The following is an 18744-nucleotide window of genomic DNA, read 5'->3' as shown; positions in this document are numbered from 1 at the left end:
CGGGAAGTTCCCCACCAGCAAGGAGATCAGCCAGGATGGAGGAGGAACTCTAGACAGTCAGCGTGAAGCAGTTAAAATGGAAACAACCCTTCACAAATGGTCAGTGCTACAGGCAGCCAACCATATGTGGGTGCTAGCAGGTGTCAGGAACTAAAACTCTGGCCTTAGAAATCAGACTCAGAGAGGGAGCTGGGGCTAGCACTGTGGGAAAGAAACTGGGGTTGGCCACATAGAAATAGCCTAGAGGGCCTAGAGTATGGGGCAGCTGTAACTGAGGAAATCTAAGCAGAGGCAACCCAGTCGGGCTTAGAGGCTAGATGCCATTGTTTGGGGGTGCTGGGATCCACCACTACAGCCTTGTTCCCCGTGTGTGCTTTCTCATGCTGCAGGACATGTTCTCCTTCAACTTGGGAGCCACTCCGCAATGGTGGCTCCCTGCAAAAGCTGGGAAACAGCCCTGCCCTTAGGCTGCAGAGTTCTCGGATCAGGTAGAGTAACCGCCTAGGGGAATAACACAAGCTGCCAGCTCTAGCAGCAAAAGGAAGAAGAGCCAGAAGAGCCACCAGCAGTGGCGCCCTTTCCCCACAAGCCGCAGGGCCCATCCATTGGCCCTGTGAAGGCCCACTTCAGTGGCACTAGTTTCACACTGAGAGAGCCTTGAGAGGCCCATACAATCCACATTCTGATCTGCAGTGGCTACATAAAGCACTCCTATTAGCACCCATGTGGGGGGATGGACCGCCAGAAGTACACATCCTACAGCTACAGAGAGAGCCTTTTGGCAACAGTTAGGAAGAAGCCCCGCACCCTTGGGGCTTTAGAGATCACTGGAGTGGCCAAGCAAGTTGGGGGGAGTGTGATGGCGGAATGACAGCATCTGACCCTACAGCTACAGAGAGCAGTCCCGAGAGCCTTCCTGGCAAAGGGAGGGGTGGCAGGAGCAACTGCTGATGTTGCAAGCTACAGGAAATAGTCCTGAAAGCTACCTGGTAGCAGAAGGGGTTGCAGGAGACACTGCTACCCGTGTGTGCTACAAAAGCAATCCTGTAAACTGTGAATCACTGCCATCTGCCTCACCAACCCCATCCCTAATAGCTACCCAACTTCAGGAAAGGGAGTGTGAGACTGCTGCTCACAACACATGCTCTGGGTACACATGTACTAATACCACCCCGAAGAACTCCAGGACTGGGCACTGCTGCTGCATCTACATACCTCCTGTCAAGAGGATGATAAATGGAAAGGTGGACATTATGGAATGACGGAGAGGTAGCTTTCAGACAAAGAAACAAGACAGAAACATACAAAAAACACTAACTGATGAGAAGATAGACAATCTACTTGAAAAAGAATTCAGAGTGATGAAATGATGATAGTAAAGATGATCCAAGATCTTGGAAAAAGAATGGATACACAGATCAAGAACTTAAAAAAAAATGTTTAACAAAGAGGTAGAAGATTTAAAGAAGACGAATAGCACAATATCTGAAGTGAAAAATACTCTAGAAGGAACCAATAGCAGGTTAGTGGAGGCAGAAGAGTATATAAGTGAGGTAGAAGACAGAGCTAGAAATCACTGCCACAGAAAAGAAGAAAGAACAAAGAATGAAAACAACTGAGGAGAGGCTGAGAGACCTCTGGGACAACGTTAAATGTACGAACATTCACATCACAGGATTTCCGGAAGGAGGAGAGAGAGAGAGAGAGAGGGCTAGAGAAAATATTTGAAGAGATTATAGCTGAAAATTTCCCCATTGTGGAAAAGGAAACATTCAAGTTGAGGAAGCGCAGAGAATTCCATACAAAATAAAGCCAAGAAGAAACACAAACACATACTAATCAAATTAACAAAAATTAAATACAAAGAAAAAATATTTAAAGTCACAAGGGAGAAGCAACAAATCACATATTAGGAAATTCCCATAAGGATAATGACTGATTTTTCAGCAGAAACTCTACAAGCCAAAAGAGAGTGGCAAGATACATTTGAGATGATGAAGAGGAGGAACCTAGAACCAAGAATACTCTACCCAGCAAAACTCTCATTCAGATTTGGAGGAGAGATCAAAAGCTTTACAGACAAGCAAAGGTGAAAGAATTCAGCACCTCCATACCAGCTATACATCAACTACTAAAGGAAATTCTCTAAGCAGAAAAGGAACAGCCACAGTTAGAAACAAAAGTATTACAGATTAAAAAGCTTGTTGGTAAAGGCAAAGATAATATAAAAGTAGCAAATCACTTGTTGACAAATATAATAACAAAAGTAGCAAGCTTGAGAAGAAGAGAGGACAAATTCAGAACATTGAAAATGCATTTGAAATTGAGACCAGCAACCAGAAACAATTCTGCACACATACAGATGGTTATATCAAAATATAATGGGAACCACAAATCAAATAACTATAATGGTCACACACATAAAAAAGAAAGAGCAAACCAAACATAGCACTAAAGATGGTTGGCAAATCACAAGAGAAGACAGCAAAAAGAGGAAGGGAAGAAAAAATCCAAAATAGCAATCCAAAAAAATTAAGAAAATGACAATAAGTATGTACTTATCCATAATTACATTGAATGTGAATGGATTAAATGCTCCAACTGAAAGACACAGGCTGGCCAAATGGATACCAGAGCAAGATCCATATACATGCTGCTTTACAGGAGACACACTTCACATCTAATAACACATTCAGACTTAAAGTGAGAGGTTTAAAGAAAATATTATATGTAAATGGAAATTATAGAAAAGCAGGAGTAGCAATATTCATATCAGACAAAAAGATTTTAAAATAAGATTACAAGAGACAAGGACATTACATAATGATTAAAGGCTCAATCCAAGAAGATATAACAATTGTAAATATATATGCACCCAACATAGGAGTGGTGCAATCTACAAGACAACTAACAGCTGTAAAAGGAGAAATCAACAGGAACACAATAATAGTGGGGGACTTTAACACCCTGCTTACAGCAATGGCCAGATCATCCAGACAGAAAATCAGGAAATATAAACCTTAAATTATACATTAGACCAAGTAGACTTAACCGATATCTATAGAACTTTTCATCCCAAAGCAGCAGAATATACTTTCTTCTCAAGTGCACATGGAACAGTCTCCAGAATAGATCACATCTCAGGCCACAAATCAAGCCTTTTAAAAAAATGAAATTATTTCAAACATTTTCTCTGACCACAATGCTATGAGATTAGAAATCAGCTGCAAAAAAAAAAAATATAATAATAATAAATAAATAAATAAAACAGCAAAAACACAAACTCCTGGAAACTAAACACTACTACTAAACAACCAATGGATCGTTGAAGAAATCAAAGAGATTATAGCTGAAAATTTCCCCAATATGGAAAAGGAAACACTCAAGTTGAGGAAGTGCAGAGAATTCCATACAAAATAAAGCCAAGAAGAAACACAAACTCATACTAACCAAATTAACAAAAATTAAATACAAAGAAAAAAATAACCTTAACCCTAACCCTATTTAACAATATTTAAAGTCACAAGGGAAAAGCAACTTAGGGACGAATAATAATAAAGATACAACAATCCGAAACTATGGGACACAGCAAAAGCAGTTCTGAGAGAGAAGTTTATAGCAGTACAGTCTTACCTCAGGAAACAAGAAAAAGCTCAAACAACCTAACCTTACACCTTAAACATCTAGAGAAAGAAGAAAAGACAAAGCCGAAAACTAGTAGAATCATAAAGATTAGAGCAGAATCTAGTCATAAACATAGAGACAAAGAAAACAATAGAAAAGATCAATGAAACCAAAAGTTGGTTCTTTGAAAAGATAAACAAGATTGATAAACCTTTAGCCAGACTCATCACAAACAAAATAGGAGAGGGTTCAAATCAATAAAATTAGAAATGAATGCAAAAGCTTCTGAATAGCAAAGGGGACCATTATAGAAACGAAAAGATAACCCACAGAATGGCAGAAAATTTTTGAAATGAGTCAACCTTTACTCTCCAAAATATACAAAACAACTCTCTGTAAGTTTCTTAAAAATGCTCTTGTCTCACTTGTACTTGATTCTTCCAGATGAAAGGTATAGGTGTAAATAGAGAATGATTAAAAAATAGATGAAAATGTAGGCTTTGGGATGGGACACATTGAATTCATGGCTACTGAGGTAGAATCTCAAGTCTAGCACCTGACTATAGGCTCTGGAAAGTGTGAGAGGGGGAAGAATTGTTTGCTTTGACCCCAGATCCAGGACAGCAGCCTGAATCAGCCAGCAGCTGTGGCTGACAGTCTGGCCTGCTGCGGGTTTGGCATTCCCTCTATGTGCTGTGTGAACATGGAGGTCCGGGGCCTCACTTGTGGCTGACTCGCATCAGGGGCAGACCCTATGCATAGATTCCTTCCTCCCCCAAACTCATGTGTGAACATGTGGGCTGGCACAACCTTCTCTTAATCTTAATGGTACAAATTTATATGTAATTCTGTCCCCTGAGCAGCCTTGGGTTAGGCCATGTTTGTGGTTAATGCTGCAACTACTAGGGGCAAGTTTTACAGTCTTGAAACTGGAATATTACGTGCCATTTTGGGGTTAAATGTTTTTATTTCTGGAAAGAATGCATAGAATGTTTCCATCAGGGGTTGGGGTTGCTTTCTTGGCCCATTTATTGCTGCTAGTTAATACTTGCAGTTGTAATGGAAAATAGACCTTAGACTAGCTGCTATCTATCTGAAATGGAACATACTCATCCTCTCGGGATTTATGCACAGTCAACTGAATTTGGAACCCTGTGGGCACGTCAAGGTTAATACTGCAGATGGGCCCCTTCCTGCTCCCTGGAGTCTTGTTCATAGTGGCCTTCATTACATGCCATATGAGACACATTGAAAACATTTACTCCCATCTCCTGTTATCAGAATGGCATAGTTATAAAAATTTGATTTCAGTTAAGAATTTGTCAGGCCAAAGGGTGGGTTGTTGGGAGAGGAACTCTGCCATGGTGACTTTCTGCATAGGGCAAGATTGTGGGGACTTGCCTGCTCTGAGCCCAGGCCATTTCTCAGGGTTGTGCATCAAGTGACTTTGAGGGATAAGTTAATGTCTGCTCTGGGACAAAGGGCAGGTTGTTTACTGCTTGTGAAATGATGGCTTCCCCAGGCTCAGTGTTTCTTAGCTGTGGTGCATACCTACTGCATGTGTCACATTCCGGTGGGTCCATTTTCACCCTCATGGTGTGTGATCCAAACATGCTAACTGATGCTCATGCTGTTTGTGTGTTGTGAGTTCTTTGTTTCTGACCTAGGACTCTCATGTCTTCTGCCAGGATCCATGAAACTTAAAAGGCAAATGTAATAGCTTATAATTGGTGTGAAATCAGTTCTTTAGCAGACAGATGCTAAATGCATATACATAGATATATATAGTGTAATGTGTGTGTGTTTGTGCACACACACACACATATATTGTTTTATATATAAAGTATATGTGTGTATGTGTATATATGTGTGTGTGTGTTTACATATGGTATTAATATATTTTTTCTTTCTGTGAACCTTAGGCACATAATCCTTGGTTTATGTCACACTGTCAACAGTGGTCTATGATGGTTATTTTTTTTTTATTTAAGCAAATAATATATTAACATATGTCTATGCAGTGATAGGAACATTTAAATTTTTTCCCTCTCTGTGGAAGTTTCTCATTCCTACGTTTTCTTCAGTTTTCATTTTCTTTCAGTTTTTCCAGATTTAATTTATATGTATTTATATTTTCAAGAAATAACTGATACATTTATTCTACTTTTTTGTTCTAATCTATTAACTTTTGCATTCATGTTATTTTCTTCTTTTGCCTTTCTTTTAAATTACAACACATTTTAGGGCATCAAAGTTGTTTTTCTTTACTCTATGGTATTCTTGTCCTAATTTTCTAAAAACTCCTTGTATTTCCTGGTTGAGGACAGGGGAGAGAAAGATACATTCATTTAGGGCAGTGACGATTGTTGTCACTTTCTCCTAAATAAATGAATGACAGTTTAGCATAATATCTGTCGAGTTTAGGACATACTCAGACAACGAATCTTTGAAACATGGATCAGGAAGTAAGAAAGGGACAAAGAATCATGCTGTCTTTCTTTTTGGCGAGTTCCTTGCTGTATTTCAAGTAGTAAGGTATATTATGTTTTAAGTAGGAAGACATCAGTTATGATTGTAAGTTAAACTGTTGTTTTTATAGTTAGTGGGTTTCACTCCCAAATTACAGTATAAGGTTATTATTAATTGTCAGCTTCATCAAGAGTTTTTGTCTTTTACTGTGTCTTCGAAAATATTATTGGAGCTTCTGGGAAGTATCGTATTAAGGACTGCTTTCCAAATGCCACTTCAAATCAGCATGACCCGTTTTTTTTGTCCAAAATGGAAAACTGCATTTTTAAAGTTAAAAAAAATTATATATGGTCATTATAAAAAAAATTAAAATACTTCAGAAAAATACAAAGTAGGAAGGGAAAATGACCCTTGGTTTGTTTGTTTGCTTTTTGCTTTTTTAATACATATATTCACATATAGATATATTCCTTTTTTTAAGCCAACATGGGATTGTATTATAAAGAATAACTTTCATCCTTCTCATACTGAATTATACATCTCTACATGACTTACATATAAATAAATATAAACATAGGTATATACTTTGTCATCGTGGAACACAACCCATTTATGTATTGTGTTATATATCTACCTGACACCTAGTAGAGTCTCAAAAATTTATCAAATAAATGATACCATAATTAAATGAACAAGTACATTTAATTATCCTACCCCTTGTAATGGATATAAGGCATTTTACATTTTTCCTCTATTATAAAAAGTATATAGTTGAATGTCCATATACATATATTTTTTATGTATGTGTATCTTTATACTGCTTCCTTGATATTATCTCAGAAAAGTTTCTAGAACTAGAATCACTAAGTATTAAGACTGTGCATCTAAAATTGGTGCATATTAAATTGATCTTCAAAAACTTGGTGATGCTCCATTTCTAATGTTTTCACCACTTATAATTATGATTTCCCTTTATAATTTTAGTCAATTCAAGAAGTGAAATTTTATATTTTTAAAGGTAATCTGTTCAATTTTCAAAGATGCTTTTCCCTCTTATATAGTAATTCTCCAAATTTATACTGCAGTTTTTTGCCAAATATGATATATCTGTGTGGTTCCTGAATTAAAGAAGCAGGCTTTGAAAGGTACATATATTAGGGTCTAGGAAGGTACCCACCATTATAGACTCAAGAGCAAATGGTGGATAAACCTTTACCTTTGTCTCTGGAATATCAATTTCATTTCTAGTTTTTTCTTTCTATTCAGCCTCAAAATTTATCTACAGGCATTTTTTTCTTTAGCAACCTTTCCAATAACCAGTACTAATAAAAAAGTTTAAGATGTATTTACCTTTAATACTAATTTAATAGTGAAGATAGAATTTATTAATATATAGAAAGAATCTAGCATAGTGCCTGGCAAGCCAGGTGCCAATCTCCTTATGATGATAGGGCCAGACCATAGGACTACTCTGTTTGTTTGATTATCTTTGGGGATTTAATGTGTAGTTAGTCATATTAAGTACTGATCTTTATATGGTATACTACCTTTATTTTGTTTTTTTAAAGATGTGGAGCTCATTTTCAGGAATTATGAGCTATAATGAAAAATCATATTCTTATAATTGAAAAAAATATAAATTTTACTTAAAAATATGTTTCCATTTGTATGTTATTTTTAAAAATAGTGAATGCTGATTGAAAATAAAATATTTTTAATATTCAGTTTTGAGTTAATCAAATTTATTTTTTTTCTGTCATTTAGAAATTCTGTATACAAAGTTGCCACAGGAAATTTAAATTCTGTGCTTTTATGTGTGTGTATATATACATTCACACACACACATAAATATATATATATTCCTATAAGTTTGATAAACAGAATTTATAAAGTATCATAATATATTTCTCATATGTTCTTTACTTTCAGTTCTTGTTTGTGTTTTGTTTTCATTTTAGACCCAAACCTTATCTGTTTAAAGGAGATCATAAATTTCCTACGAACAAAGAAAACTTACCAGTGATTATTCTCTATGCTGAAATGGGTACTAGAGCATTTCGTCAATTTCACACAGTATTGTCTGAAAAAGCTCAAAATGGGGAAATTCTTTATGTTCTTCGGCACTATATTCAGGTACATGTTTGTTTTATCCAAGATAATTTTGGCTATAAAAAATACATTTGATGAAGTTCCCATTGTGGTGCAGCGGAAATGAATCTGACTAGGAACCATAAGGTTGTGGGTTCGATCCCTGGCCTCGCTCAGTGGGTTAAGGATCCGGTGTTGCCGTGAGCTGTGGTGTAGGTTGCAAATCAAAACCACAATGAGATTATCAGCTCATATCTATTAGAATAGCTATATATCAAAAAGACAAGTGATAAGCATTGGTGAAGAGGCAGAGGAAAGAAATCTTTGTGCACTGTTTTTGGGGATGTAAAATGGTATGGCCAGTGTGGAAACCAGTGTGGAGGTGCCACAGAAAGTTAAAAATAGAACAGCAGTTCCTTTTCTGGTCATATATCCCAAGGAAATGGAATGACTGTCTCAAAACGGTATCTGCACCCCCATGCTCATTTTAGCATTACTTATTTGGGAGCAACATAAACGTCCATTGATGAGTGAGGAAAGAAATGTGTGGAATATGATTCACCCTTTAAAAAGAAGGAAATCCTGCAATTTGTGACAACATGGATGGATTTCGAGGGCATTATGCTAAGTGATATAAGTCAGGCAGGAAGACAAATACCATTTGACCTCACTTATATATAGAATGTTAAAAAAAAGGAATTCCCGTGGTGGCTTAGTGGTTAAATGAACCTGACTAGTAACCATGAGGTGGTGGGTTCGATCCCTGGCCTCACTCAGTGGGTTAAGGATCCGGCATTGCCGTGAGCTGTGGCATAGGTCGCAGACATGGCTCAGATCCTGAGTTGCTGTGGTGTAGGCCAGTAGCAGCTGTAGCTCTGATTTTACCCCTAGCCTGGGAACCTCCATATGCCACGGGTGCAGCCCTAAAAAGACAAAATACCAAAAAAATAATAATAATAAAATAAATAAAAATAAAGGAATGTTAAAAAAAAAAGAGAGAACAAGAAACTCATAGAAACACAGAAGTAATTGGTGGTTGCCAAAGTTGAGGGATTGGGGCTTGATGGGTGAAGGTGATCAAAAGGTATAAACTTGCAGATATAAGTTCTGGGGATGCAGTGTACTGGTGACTATAGTTTTCAATATTCATATATTTGAAAGTTGCTAAGAGAGTAGATCTTAATGTTCTCATTATAAGGAGAAGAAATCCCCATAGCTATGTGGGGTACGGATGTTAAGGAAATTTACAATGGTAATCATTTCATAATACAGTTGAGCCTTGAACAACTCAGAAGTTTGTGCGCTGATACGCCACACATTTGCACATCTTTTGTATTGCCTACAGTTGGCCCTCTGTATGTGTGAGATTCCTCAGTATCCATGGTTCTGCATTTGCAGACACAACGAACCATAGATCATGTAATAGTTTACTACTGAAAAAACCCCGTGTATAAATGGACCAGCACAGTTTACACAGTTCAAATCCATGTTGTTCAAAGATCAACTGTATGTACATATATCAAATCATTATGTCTTGATATATGTGCATTTCAATACAATGTTGTATGTCAATTATATCAGAAAAGGAATAGGAGATCAAAGTATATGTTCCTGTTTTATTGTTTTTTGGTTTTTTTTTGCTTTTTAGGGCCACACCCATGGCATATAGAGGTTCCCAGGCTAGGGGTCAAATCAGAGCTACAGCTGCCAGCCTACACCACAGCCACAGCAACGCATGATCTGAGCTGCATCTGCGACCTATACCACAGCACACAGCATTGCCAGGTCCTTTTAACCCACTGAGCGAGGCCAGGGATCGAACCCTCAACCTCATGTTTCCTAGTAGGATTTGTTTCTGCCATGACAGGAACTCTTATGTTTATCTTTTTTAAAATATCCCCCAAGTGATTTTAATATGTCTCTGCCCCTGAGGTGGTATAATCATCTATTGAGATTCAGTGTCCCAAGCTGTTCTTTGGAGAATGTGACCATTAGATATACTTTTGTGAAAGCATACTCACCAGCCATCTGGGTACTCTGTAGCATCAAATTATAGCCTTCTATTTAATTATTTATTGTATATCCAACATAGTTATAGTGTAAATCTAGTCAACATATAATTGTATAAAGATAGAGTTATATGTGCTACCTTTTAAACAGATGCCTTTTTGTGAGGCAAGAACTAAGATAATGAAAGATTCTTCTCACCAGTTGATTTAGCCTATGAGCATTTTTGGTCTTACAAAGTTATTAAAGTACAATTCAAATTTTATATTAATACATTTGCAAATGGAGAAAGTAAATATGAATTTAATAAACATTTATCTTTATTCCTAAGGAGCTAATAACATTCCAGCACTGATAATGGAAATTGGTTATGTGAAATTGCTTTTCTTTTATGAACTATAATATGATAGGTGAACTCAGAGCTTCACTTTGCCCAGCCACCAACTGATTGTCTTTTGAGTGGTTAGTCAAAAATGTATTTTTAAATTGAGCTATGTGAAATTGAAAACTCTTTAAAAAATTTTCAACTTTGTCAGATTACTATAATTATAAAGAACCCAGTTTCCTCACGCTATCATTCAACATAGCATGTGCCTGAGAAATTAGAAAATTAAATTTTAGTGTGGGCAGCAGTGTCAAAACATTCGTCTGCATATCTGAATCTAATTCTTACATCATGTTATTTGGAAATAGAACCATCCAGGAATAGTCACTCTAGTTATATACTTATTTTTAATTTTGGAGGAGAAGTTTAGAGAAGAAAGAGAATGAAAGGTTTTCTAACCTATGAAAGAAGATGCTAAATGGTAATGATTGTAGCAGAAATGATAAGAATTTCAGTCTGGAATTTCATCCAGGTTATTTCCTTTTTGAAAAAATGTGACTTTTCTCTTCCTCGACAGGGTAATCTCTAGAAATAGGTTTTATATTTGCCCTTTGTAGAAAAGCAAAAGAAAATAAGGTACTAAATTCTGATCACAAATACTTCAGTCAACTCAGTTTTAAGCAACTTGACAGAAGAATAGGTATTAATTTGTGGCATTTTATGTATTTTAATCATTGAAAAACAAAGAATTAATTACATTGTTCAAGGCACTGAGGTTTTTTTTTATCTCCTTTGCCTCTACTTCCCAATATTTGTTTTTGTGAAACTCTATAGCTGTCCTACAGCCAAACAGCTAGCAAATGAATGGTATTTACTAGTTTAGCAAATCTTGTGTAGTTCCCCAAAAAGAATATAGCTTTGTTGAAATTTGATTGCATTGGATCCTCAGTTAATTAAATCATGGGAAAGATGGGAAAGTTACCATTGTGTAACAGAAAAAGGTCAGATTTTTTTTTTCTTTGTAAGAATAATTAAAACATTGGAGTCATGACAAAGTTTTTAGAAAGAAATGGTCAGCAACCAAATTCTAGTTCTTTGATAAACTGTCTAGAAAGAGTTAAATATCCCTCAAATAGCAGTATTTCACAATGAAAAACTTCAATATTAGTAATTTACCCTATTGTACTAATACACAATCATAATGAATTCACAGGCACATATTTGACTAAATAGTTTCTTTCTCTCTGTTTTTTCTCCTAAATAAATGTGTTTGAACAGAAACCAGCCTCACAGAAAATGTACTTATCTGGCTATGGTGTGGAGCTAGCAATTAAGAGTACGGAATACAAAGCGCTGGATGATACTCAAGTCAAAAGTAAGTTTACTCTCTGTATTTGAGTAGGTGAAAATTTGGAGATTACATACTTCAGTTTTTTTACAAAAATAATGATTCTAATCCTCCATGCATTAATTTGAGGCTGGAGATGGGATAGGCATGTTCCTTGTTAGAATTTAATTTTAAACTAAAAGAAATATATTTAATATTATCATGTTCTCAAAAACTTCTTCAAAAATTTGAAGTAGCACATTATCTTGCTTATACCAGTAGCTTCCCAACCATTTCCGGCAACAAATTAAAATTGATAATAAAAAAATAAAATAGATAATATATGTAGGGTACACAGAGACAATAGATGAGGCTGCTAGAGGTGACTGACCCAGGAATTCTGGCCGGCCTGTGCTGTGACCAGTCACCCCCTGGGGGCAAGGGGTGTCCTGGGGGGTAAGTATCTTGCCTGCAACTCCTTGGTAGCACTGCCTTATGAAGCTTGGTCTAAGGCATTCATATATAATGAAGTTAGGATAATGATGTTGTGTTTTTGTTTTGAAGTGGGATGGGAGAGGCCTGGGAATTGTTCAGATGAAGTTAATCGATTAGATTTGTGATCCACAAATCTGTGTTCTGTGTACTAAATGCTTGCTCTAGATGAAGAGCTCTGGACATGTGGAAACACTAAAGACCGTTTCAGATTCTTATGGAAACCTTTTATTATGTGGCTTATCAGAAATGTATTTACACCTAACAAACTCTTGGTTAAGAGTTTCTAAGTCATTCTTTTATATGCTCCTGGATGTGGTTTCTGCTTCGTTTTGCTTCTTTATTCAGGATCTGGTCCTGGAGGCCCTGCCCTGATCACAACTTAGCCCTAGCCACTCCTACTGAAAGTGCCGCAGATCAACGTCTGTGTTACTGTGACTTAAATGCTGGTTAAAGACTTACTTAAAAAGTATAGTAGAAAAGCTACACTATAAAGCCCTACATTGCTTTATAATTTAGTATCTTATTTAGTAGTCATGGTAGGAACATAAGGCATTTTCTAGCTGTCCTTGGGCTTATAGAATTGTCTTTAATTCGTGTGATCTCATGTATTATCTGTATTACAAATTGCACAATTTTTTTTTTGCTTTTTAGGGCAACACCCATGGCATATGGAGGTTCCCAGGCTAAGGGTCGAATCAGAGCTGCAGCTGCTGGCCTACACCACAGTCATAGCAACATGGGATCCAAGCCGTGTTGTGACCTACACCACAGCTCATGGCAACGCTGGATCCTTAGATCCTAGTCGGGTTCATTAACCACTGAGCCATGGAGGGAACTCCACAAACTAAATTTTGTTGTTTATCTGCAGTATATCTTGTCTTTGCCATTCTAGTTGCTACTTCTTTAGTTCATTTCTTTTTTTTTTTTCCTCTGTCCATGTGTATTAAGCTTCTGCCTGACCTCCTCTTCAGTGCCCTTAGCCCCCTGGATAGAAGAATCAGTCTGTTCTCCATAGTGCTTTCTGATTAAACTTCTTATGATGAAAATCTGACTTCGTGACTCCACCGATTAAAATCTCTTAGTGGTTCCCTGTAACCTCCTCATAAAGTCAAGTACTAGAGCAAAGCAGAGAAAGCTTTTCACCCCCTGGCCTGGCCTCTTTCTGCCTTCTCACTCTCTTAGCCCTCTCATTGTGCCTGTGGTCCTGTAACTCAGTCCTATAACGCAGAATAATTTTCTGTTCCTTGGATGCCTCCATGTTTGGCTCTGTGCCAAGCCTTGACGGCTCCTCCAGAGCACTTTCATCCCTTAGCGTGTGCTGTTGCTTCTGCCTGAAACCTTCCTCCTCTCGCTCACTTCTTGTATTCACCCGAGGTCTGCTCATCTCTTGAGAATCATATATTCAGTGAGTACCTCTCAGATGACTGTCTTCCTCCTCTGTTAGAGGAGGATTTTGCTTTTTCTATGTTCCGCGTGTTCTGTGTTTTCTTTCAGAAGAATTTTAAACAGCCTATTGTCTATTTGTCCCCCCTTTTCCATCTAACAAGGTTTGTGTCTTTTGCATCTGCCATCCTGGTGTCTATCCAGCAGGCATCAGGCATCATAGAAGGCAGTCAATACTTGTTTGCCTGATGAATGAGTGACAGGGAGGGAGAGGAAGCCGGGATCAAAGCACCCAGAGTTTTTAGTGGTGGTCTGAGAGGTCCAGACCCTGAGACGAAGAAGAAGGGAGGAGGGTACTTGATGAACTCTGAGGAAGCACCGCCCGTACTGTAAAAGGGCAGATTCTTAGAATCCCTAAGTACCACTTACCACACTGTGGACTGTAATTATCTGGTAAGTAAAAGAGGGGAAGGGAAATGAACATAAAATAGATCCTCATGCTTTGAGGCCATGAGTTTTGGTGTCTTTCTAAAGATTTCTGGATTATATCTAAAGGTGTCAGAAATATGTGAGAATTCCTGTATCTCTTAGGGTTTGGATCTCTGGCTTGAAAGCTAATAAGCTCATAGTTTGTTGTAGGTCCCTTGGTTTTTCATTCTGGTTGTAAAATAGAACTTAACTATGAAATGATCTAAAAAATGATAATAAATAAATAGGAGTTCCCATCATGGCTCAGAGGGTTAGGAGCCCCACTAGTATCCACTCAGCGATTAAGGATCCATGTTGCTGCAAGCAGTGGTGTAGGTCACAGACGTAGTTCAGATCCCGTGTTCCTATGTGTGTGGTGTAGTCTGGCAGCTGCAGCTCCGATTCGACTCCTAGCCTGGGAACTTCCCTATGCCGCACATGCAGCCCTAAAAAGAAAAGAATTAAATACATAAATAAAAAAAGAAATGATCTATAGAGCATTCATTATGGTTGTTAAATACGTAATAATCAAGCTTTTTTAAAAAGAGAGAGCATGCTGATGTATCATTAAACTGATCCAAGAAAGAAAAACAAGGTAAAACAAATGGAATTTGATTTGGGATTTTTCTGATTTTTCAGTACACATTCCTTTTCCAGTCTGAAATATTTTTGTTTCCAAAATATAGCTGTGACTAATACTTCTGTAGAAGATAAGACTGAAACAAATGAAGTTCAAGGATTTCTCTTTGGGAAACTAAAGTAAGTCTCAATTGAAATGAAATTATATTACTGTACTCTTAAACATATATTTAAAGGCATCGATTCAGTATGCTGTGTTGGCACGTGTTTCTCATTTTTAAAACGTACCTATTATTGTTTTTACTATAAAAGTAACACATGGTTAATGCAAAAAAGCACAGAATTGAAAAATAATCACTAATTCCATAAGATAATGAGTGTGATTAGAGAAATGAAAATGATTAAAGTTATCTCTGGCTAAAAACTGAAACAAAATGTATAGAATCATTTTTGTTTTTTGTTTTGTTTTGTTGTTGTTGTTGTTGCTATTTCTTGGGCCGCTCCCACGGCATATGGAGGTTTACAGTGTTCTGTCAGTTTTCTACAGTACAGCAAAGAGACCCAGTCACACATACAAATATACATTCTTTTTCTCACATTAGCCTCCATCATGCTACATCATAAGTGACTAGATGTAGTTCCCAGTGCTACACAGCATGATCTCATTGCTAATCCATTCCAAAGACAATAGTCTGCATCTGTTAACCCCAAATTCCCAGTCCATCCCACTCCCTCCCCCTCCCCCTCGGCAACTACAAGTCTGTTCTCCAAGTCCATGAGTTTCTTTTCTATGAAAAGGTTCATTTGTGCCGTATATTAGATTCCAGATATAAGTGACATCATATGGTATTTTTCTTTCTCTTTCTTACTCAGAATGAGTCTCTGGTTCCATTCATGTTGCTGCAAATGGCACTATTTTGTTTTTTTTCATAGCTGAGTAGTATTCCATTGTATATGTATACCACATCTTCTTCGTTCATCCATTGATGGATATTTAGGTTGTTTCCATGTCTTGGATATAGTGAATAGTGCTGCAGTGAACATGCAGGTGCATGTGTCTTTTTCAAGGAAAGTTTTGTCCAGATATATGCCTAAGAATGAGATTGCTGGGTCATATGGTAGTTGTATATTTAGTTTTCTGAGGTTCTTCGTACTTTTTTCCACAGTTGTTGTACCAGTTTAAGTTCCTACCAATAGTATAGGAGGGTTCCTTTTTCCCCACACCCTCTCCAGCATTTGTTATTTGTGGACTTATTAATGATGACCATTCTGACTGGTGTGAGGTAGTTTTGATTTGCATTTCTCTTAATAATCAGTGATGTTGAGCATTGTTTCATGTGCTTGTTGGCCATCTGTATATCTTCCTTGGAGAAATGTCTTTGCAGGTCTTTTGCCCGTTTTTCAATTGAGTTGTTGTCTTTTTTGCTGTTGAGTCATATAAGTTGTTTGTATATTTTAGAGATTAAGCCCCTGTCGCATCGTTTGAAACTATTTTCTCCCATTCTGTAAGTTGTCTTTTTTTTTTTTTTTTATGGTTTCCTTTGATGTGTAAAAGCTTCTCAGTTTGATTAGGTTCCATTGGTTTATTTTTGCTTTTATTTAACTGTCCCCTTGAAAGACTGGCCTGAGAAAACATTTGCAAGGTTGATATCGGAGAATGTTTTTCCTATGTCCTCTTCTAGGAGTTTGAAGGTGTCGTGTCTTATGTTTAAGTCTTTAAGCCATTTTGAGTTTATTTTTGTGCATGGCGTGTGGGTGTTTCTAGTTTCTTTGATTTACATGCAGCCATCCAATTTTCCCAGCACTACTTCCTGAAAAGACTGGCTTTTTCCCATTTTATATCCTTGCCTCCTTTGTCAAAGATTAATTGACCATAGGTGTCTGGGTTTATTTCTGGGTTCTCCGTTCTGTTCCATTGGTCTGTATATCTGTTTTGGTACCAGTACCACACTGTCTTGATGACTGTGGCTTTGTATTGCCTGAAGTCTGGGAGAGTTATGCCTCCTGCTTGTTTTTTTTTTCCCCTCGGGATTGCTTTGGCAATTCTGGGTCTTTTATGGTTCCATATAAATTTTTGGATTGTTCATTCTAGTTCTGTGAAAAATGTCTTGGGTAATTTGATAGGGATTGCATTGAATCTGTAGATTCCTTTGGGTAGTATGGCCATTTTTACGGTATTAATTTTTCCAACCCAAAAGCATGGAATATCCATCCATTTCTTTGAATCCTCTTTAATTTCCTTGATAAATGATTTATAGTTCTCAGCATATAAGTCTTTCACCTCCTTGGTCAGGTTTATTCCCAAGTATATGATTTTTTGGAGTGTGATTTTTAAATTTATTGTATTTTTGTATTCCTTTTCTAATATTTCATTGTTAGTATACAAAAATGCTACTGATTTCTAAATGTTAATCTTATATCCTGCTACTTTGCTGAATTTGTTGATCAGTTTGAGTAGTTTTTGTGTGGAGTCCTTAGGGTTTTCTATATATAGTATCATGTCACCTGCATACAGTGACAATTTTACCGCTTCCAATTTGGATACCTTTTATTTCTTTTGTTTGTCTGATTGCTTTGGCTGGGACTTCCAATACTATGTTGAATGAAAGTGGTGACAGTGGGTATCCTTGTCTTGTTCCAGATTTTAGCAGGAAGGCTTTCAGCTTTTCTCCATTGAGTATTATATTTGCTGGGGGTTTGTCATAAATGGCTTTTATTATGTTAGGGTATGTTCACTCTACACCTACTTTGGTAAGAGTTTTTATCATGAATGAATGTTGGACTTTGTGAAATGCTTTTTCTGCCTCTATTGAGATGATCATGTGGTTTTTTACTTTTCTTTCGTTAATGCGGTGTATGATGTTGATTGATTTGCCTATGTTGAACCATCCTTGTGAACCTGGGATGAATCCCGCTTGGTCCTGGTATATGATCTTTTTGATATGTTGTTGTATTTGGTTGACTAAAATTTTGTTGAGAATTTTTGCATCTATCTTCATCAAAGGTATTGGCCTATAATTTTCTTTTTTGGTAGTGTCTTTGTCTGGCTTTGGTACTAGGGTGATATTGGCTTCATAGAGTGTCTTTGGGAGTGTCCCTTCTCCTTCAACCTTTTGGAAAAGTTTAAGGAGAATGGGTATAATTTCCTCTATGTATGTTTGGTAGAATTCGCCTTTGAAGCCGTCTGGTCCTGGACTTTTTTTTGTAGGGAGTATTTTTATTACATACTCAATTTCATTTCTAGCTATCTGTTCAGTTGATCTATTTCTTGATTCAGTTTGGCAGGTGGTAAGTCTCTAGAAAGTTGTCCATTTCTTCTTGGTTGTCAATTGTTGACATATAATTGTTGATAGTATTCTTTTATGGTTTTTTGTATTTCTGCAGTATCTGTTGTGGTTTCTCCTTTTTCATTTCTTATTTTGTTTATTTGGGTTTTTTTCTCTGCTCTTTTTGATGAGTATGGCCAGAGGTTTGTCAATTTTGTTTACCTTTTCAAAGAACCAACTTTTGGTTTCATTGATTTTTTTCAATTGTTTTTTGAATCTCTATTTTATTGATTTCCTCTTTGATCTTTATGTTTTTCTTCCTTATGCTAGCTTAAGGTTTTGTTTGTTCTTCATTTTCTAATTCATTTAGGTGATGGGTTAAGTTGTTGATTAGAGATTTTTCTTTTTTGATGAAGGCCTGTATCACTATGAATTTCCCTCTAAGCACTGCTTTTACAACATCCCAAAGATTTTGAATGGTTGTGTCTTCATTACCATTTGTTTGAAGGAATTTTTTAATTTCTGTTTTTGATTTCCTCATTGACCCATTGGTTTTTTGGTAGCATGTTGTTTAGTCTCCATGTAGCTAATTTTTTCTCATTTCTTTTCCTGTGCTTGATTTCTAGTTTCATGCCATTGTGGTCAGAGAAGATATTTGAAATAATTTCTGTACTCTTAAATTTGTTGAGGTTAGTTTTGTGCCCCTAGATTAT

The 18744-nt window shown here is 36.8% G+C and overlaps 1 protein-coding gene across 1 annotated transcript in view; it reads left to right on the top strand.

Annotated features, from left to right (window-relative positions):
• The window catches only part of UGGT2 (UDP-glucose glycoprotein glucosyltransferase 2), a 168632-nt gene that overhangs the window by 18930 nt on the left and 130958 nt on the right, over positions 1–18744 (top strand). The window contains exons 5-7 of the mRNA XM_047756237.1: positions 8052–8226; positions 11792–11888; positions 14873–14945. Of these exons, the coding sequence (XP_047612193.1) occupies positions 8052–8226; positions 11792–11888; positions 14873–14945 (345 nt within the window). The remainder of the gene's footprint in view (positions 1–8051; positions 8227–11791; positions 11889–14872; positions 14946–18744) is intronic.

Source organism: Phacochoerus africanus, chromosome 13, assembly GCF_016906955.1.
Source record: "Phacochoerus africanus isolate WHEZ1 chromosome 13, ROS_Pafr_v1, whole genome shotgun sequence".
Taxonomy (NCBI): Eukaryota; Metazoa; Chordata; class Mammalia; order Artiodactyla; family Suidae; genus Phacochoerus; species Phacochoerus africanus.
Note: the sequence above shows the minus strand (reverse complement) of the source record. Positions and strands in the feature narration are given on the sequence as shown.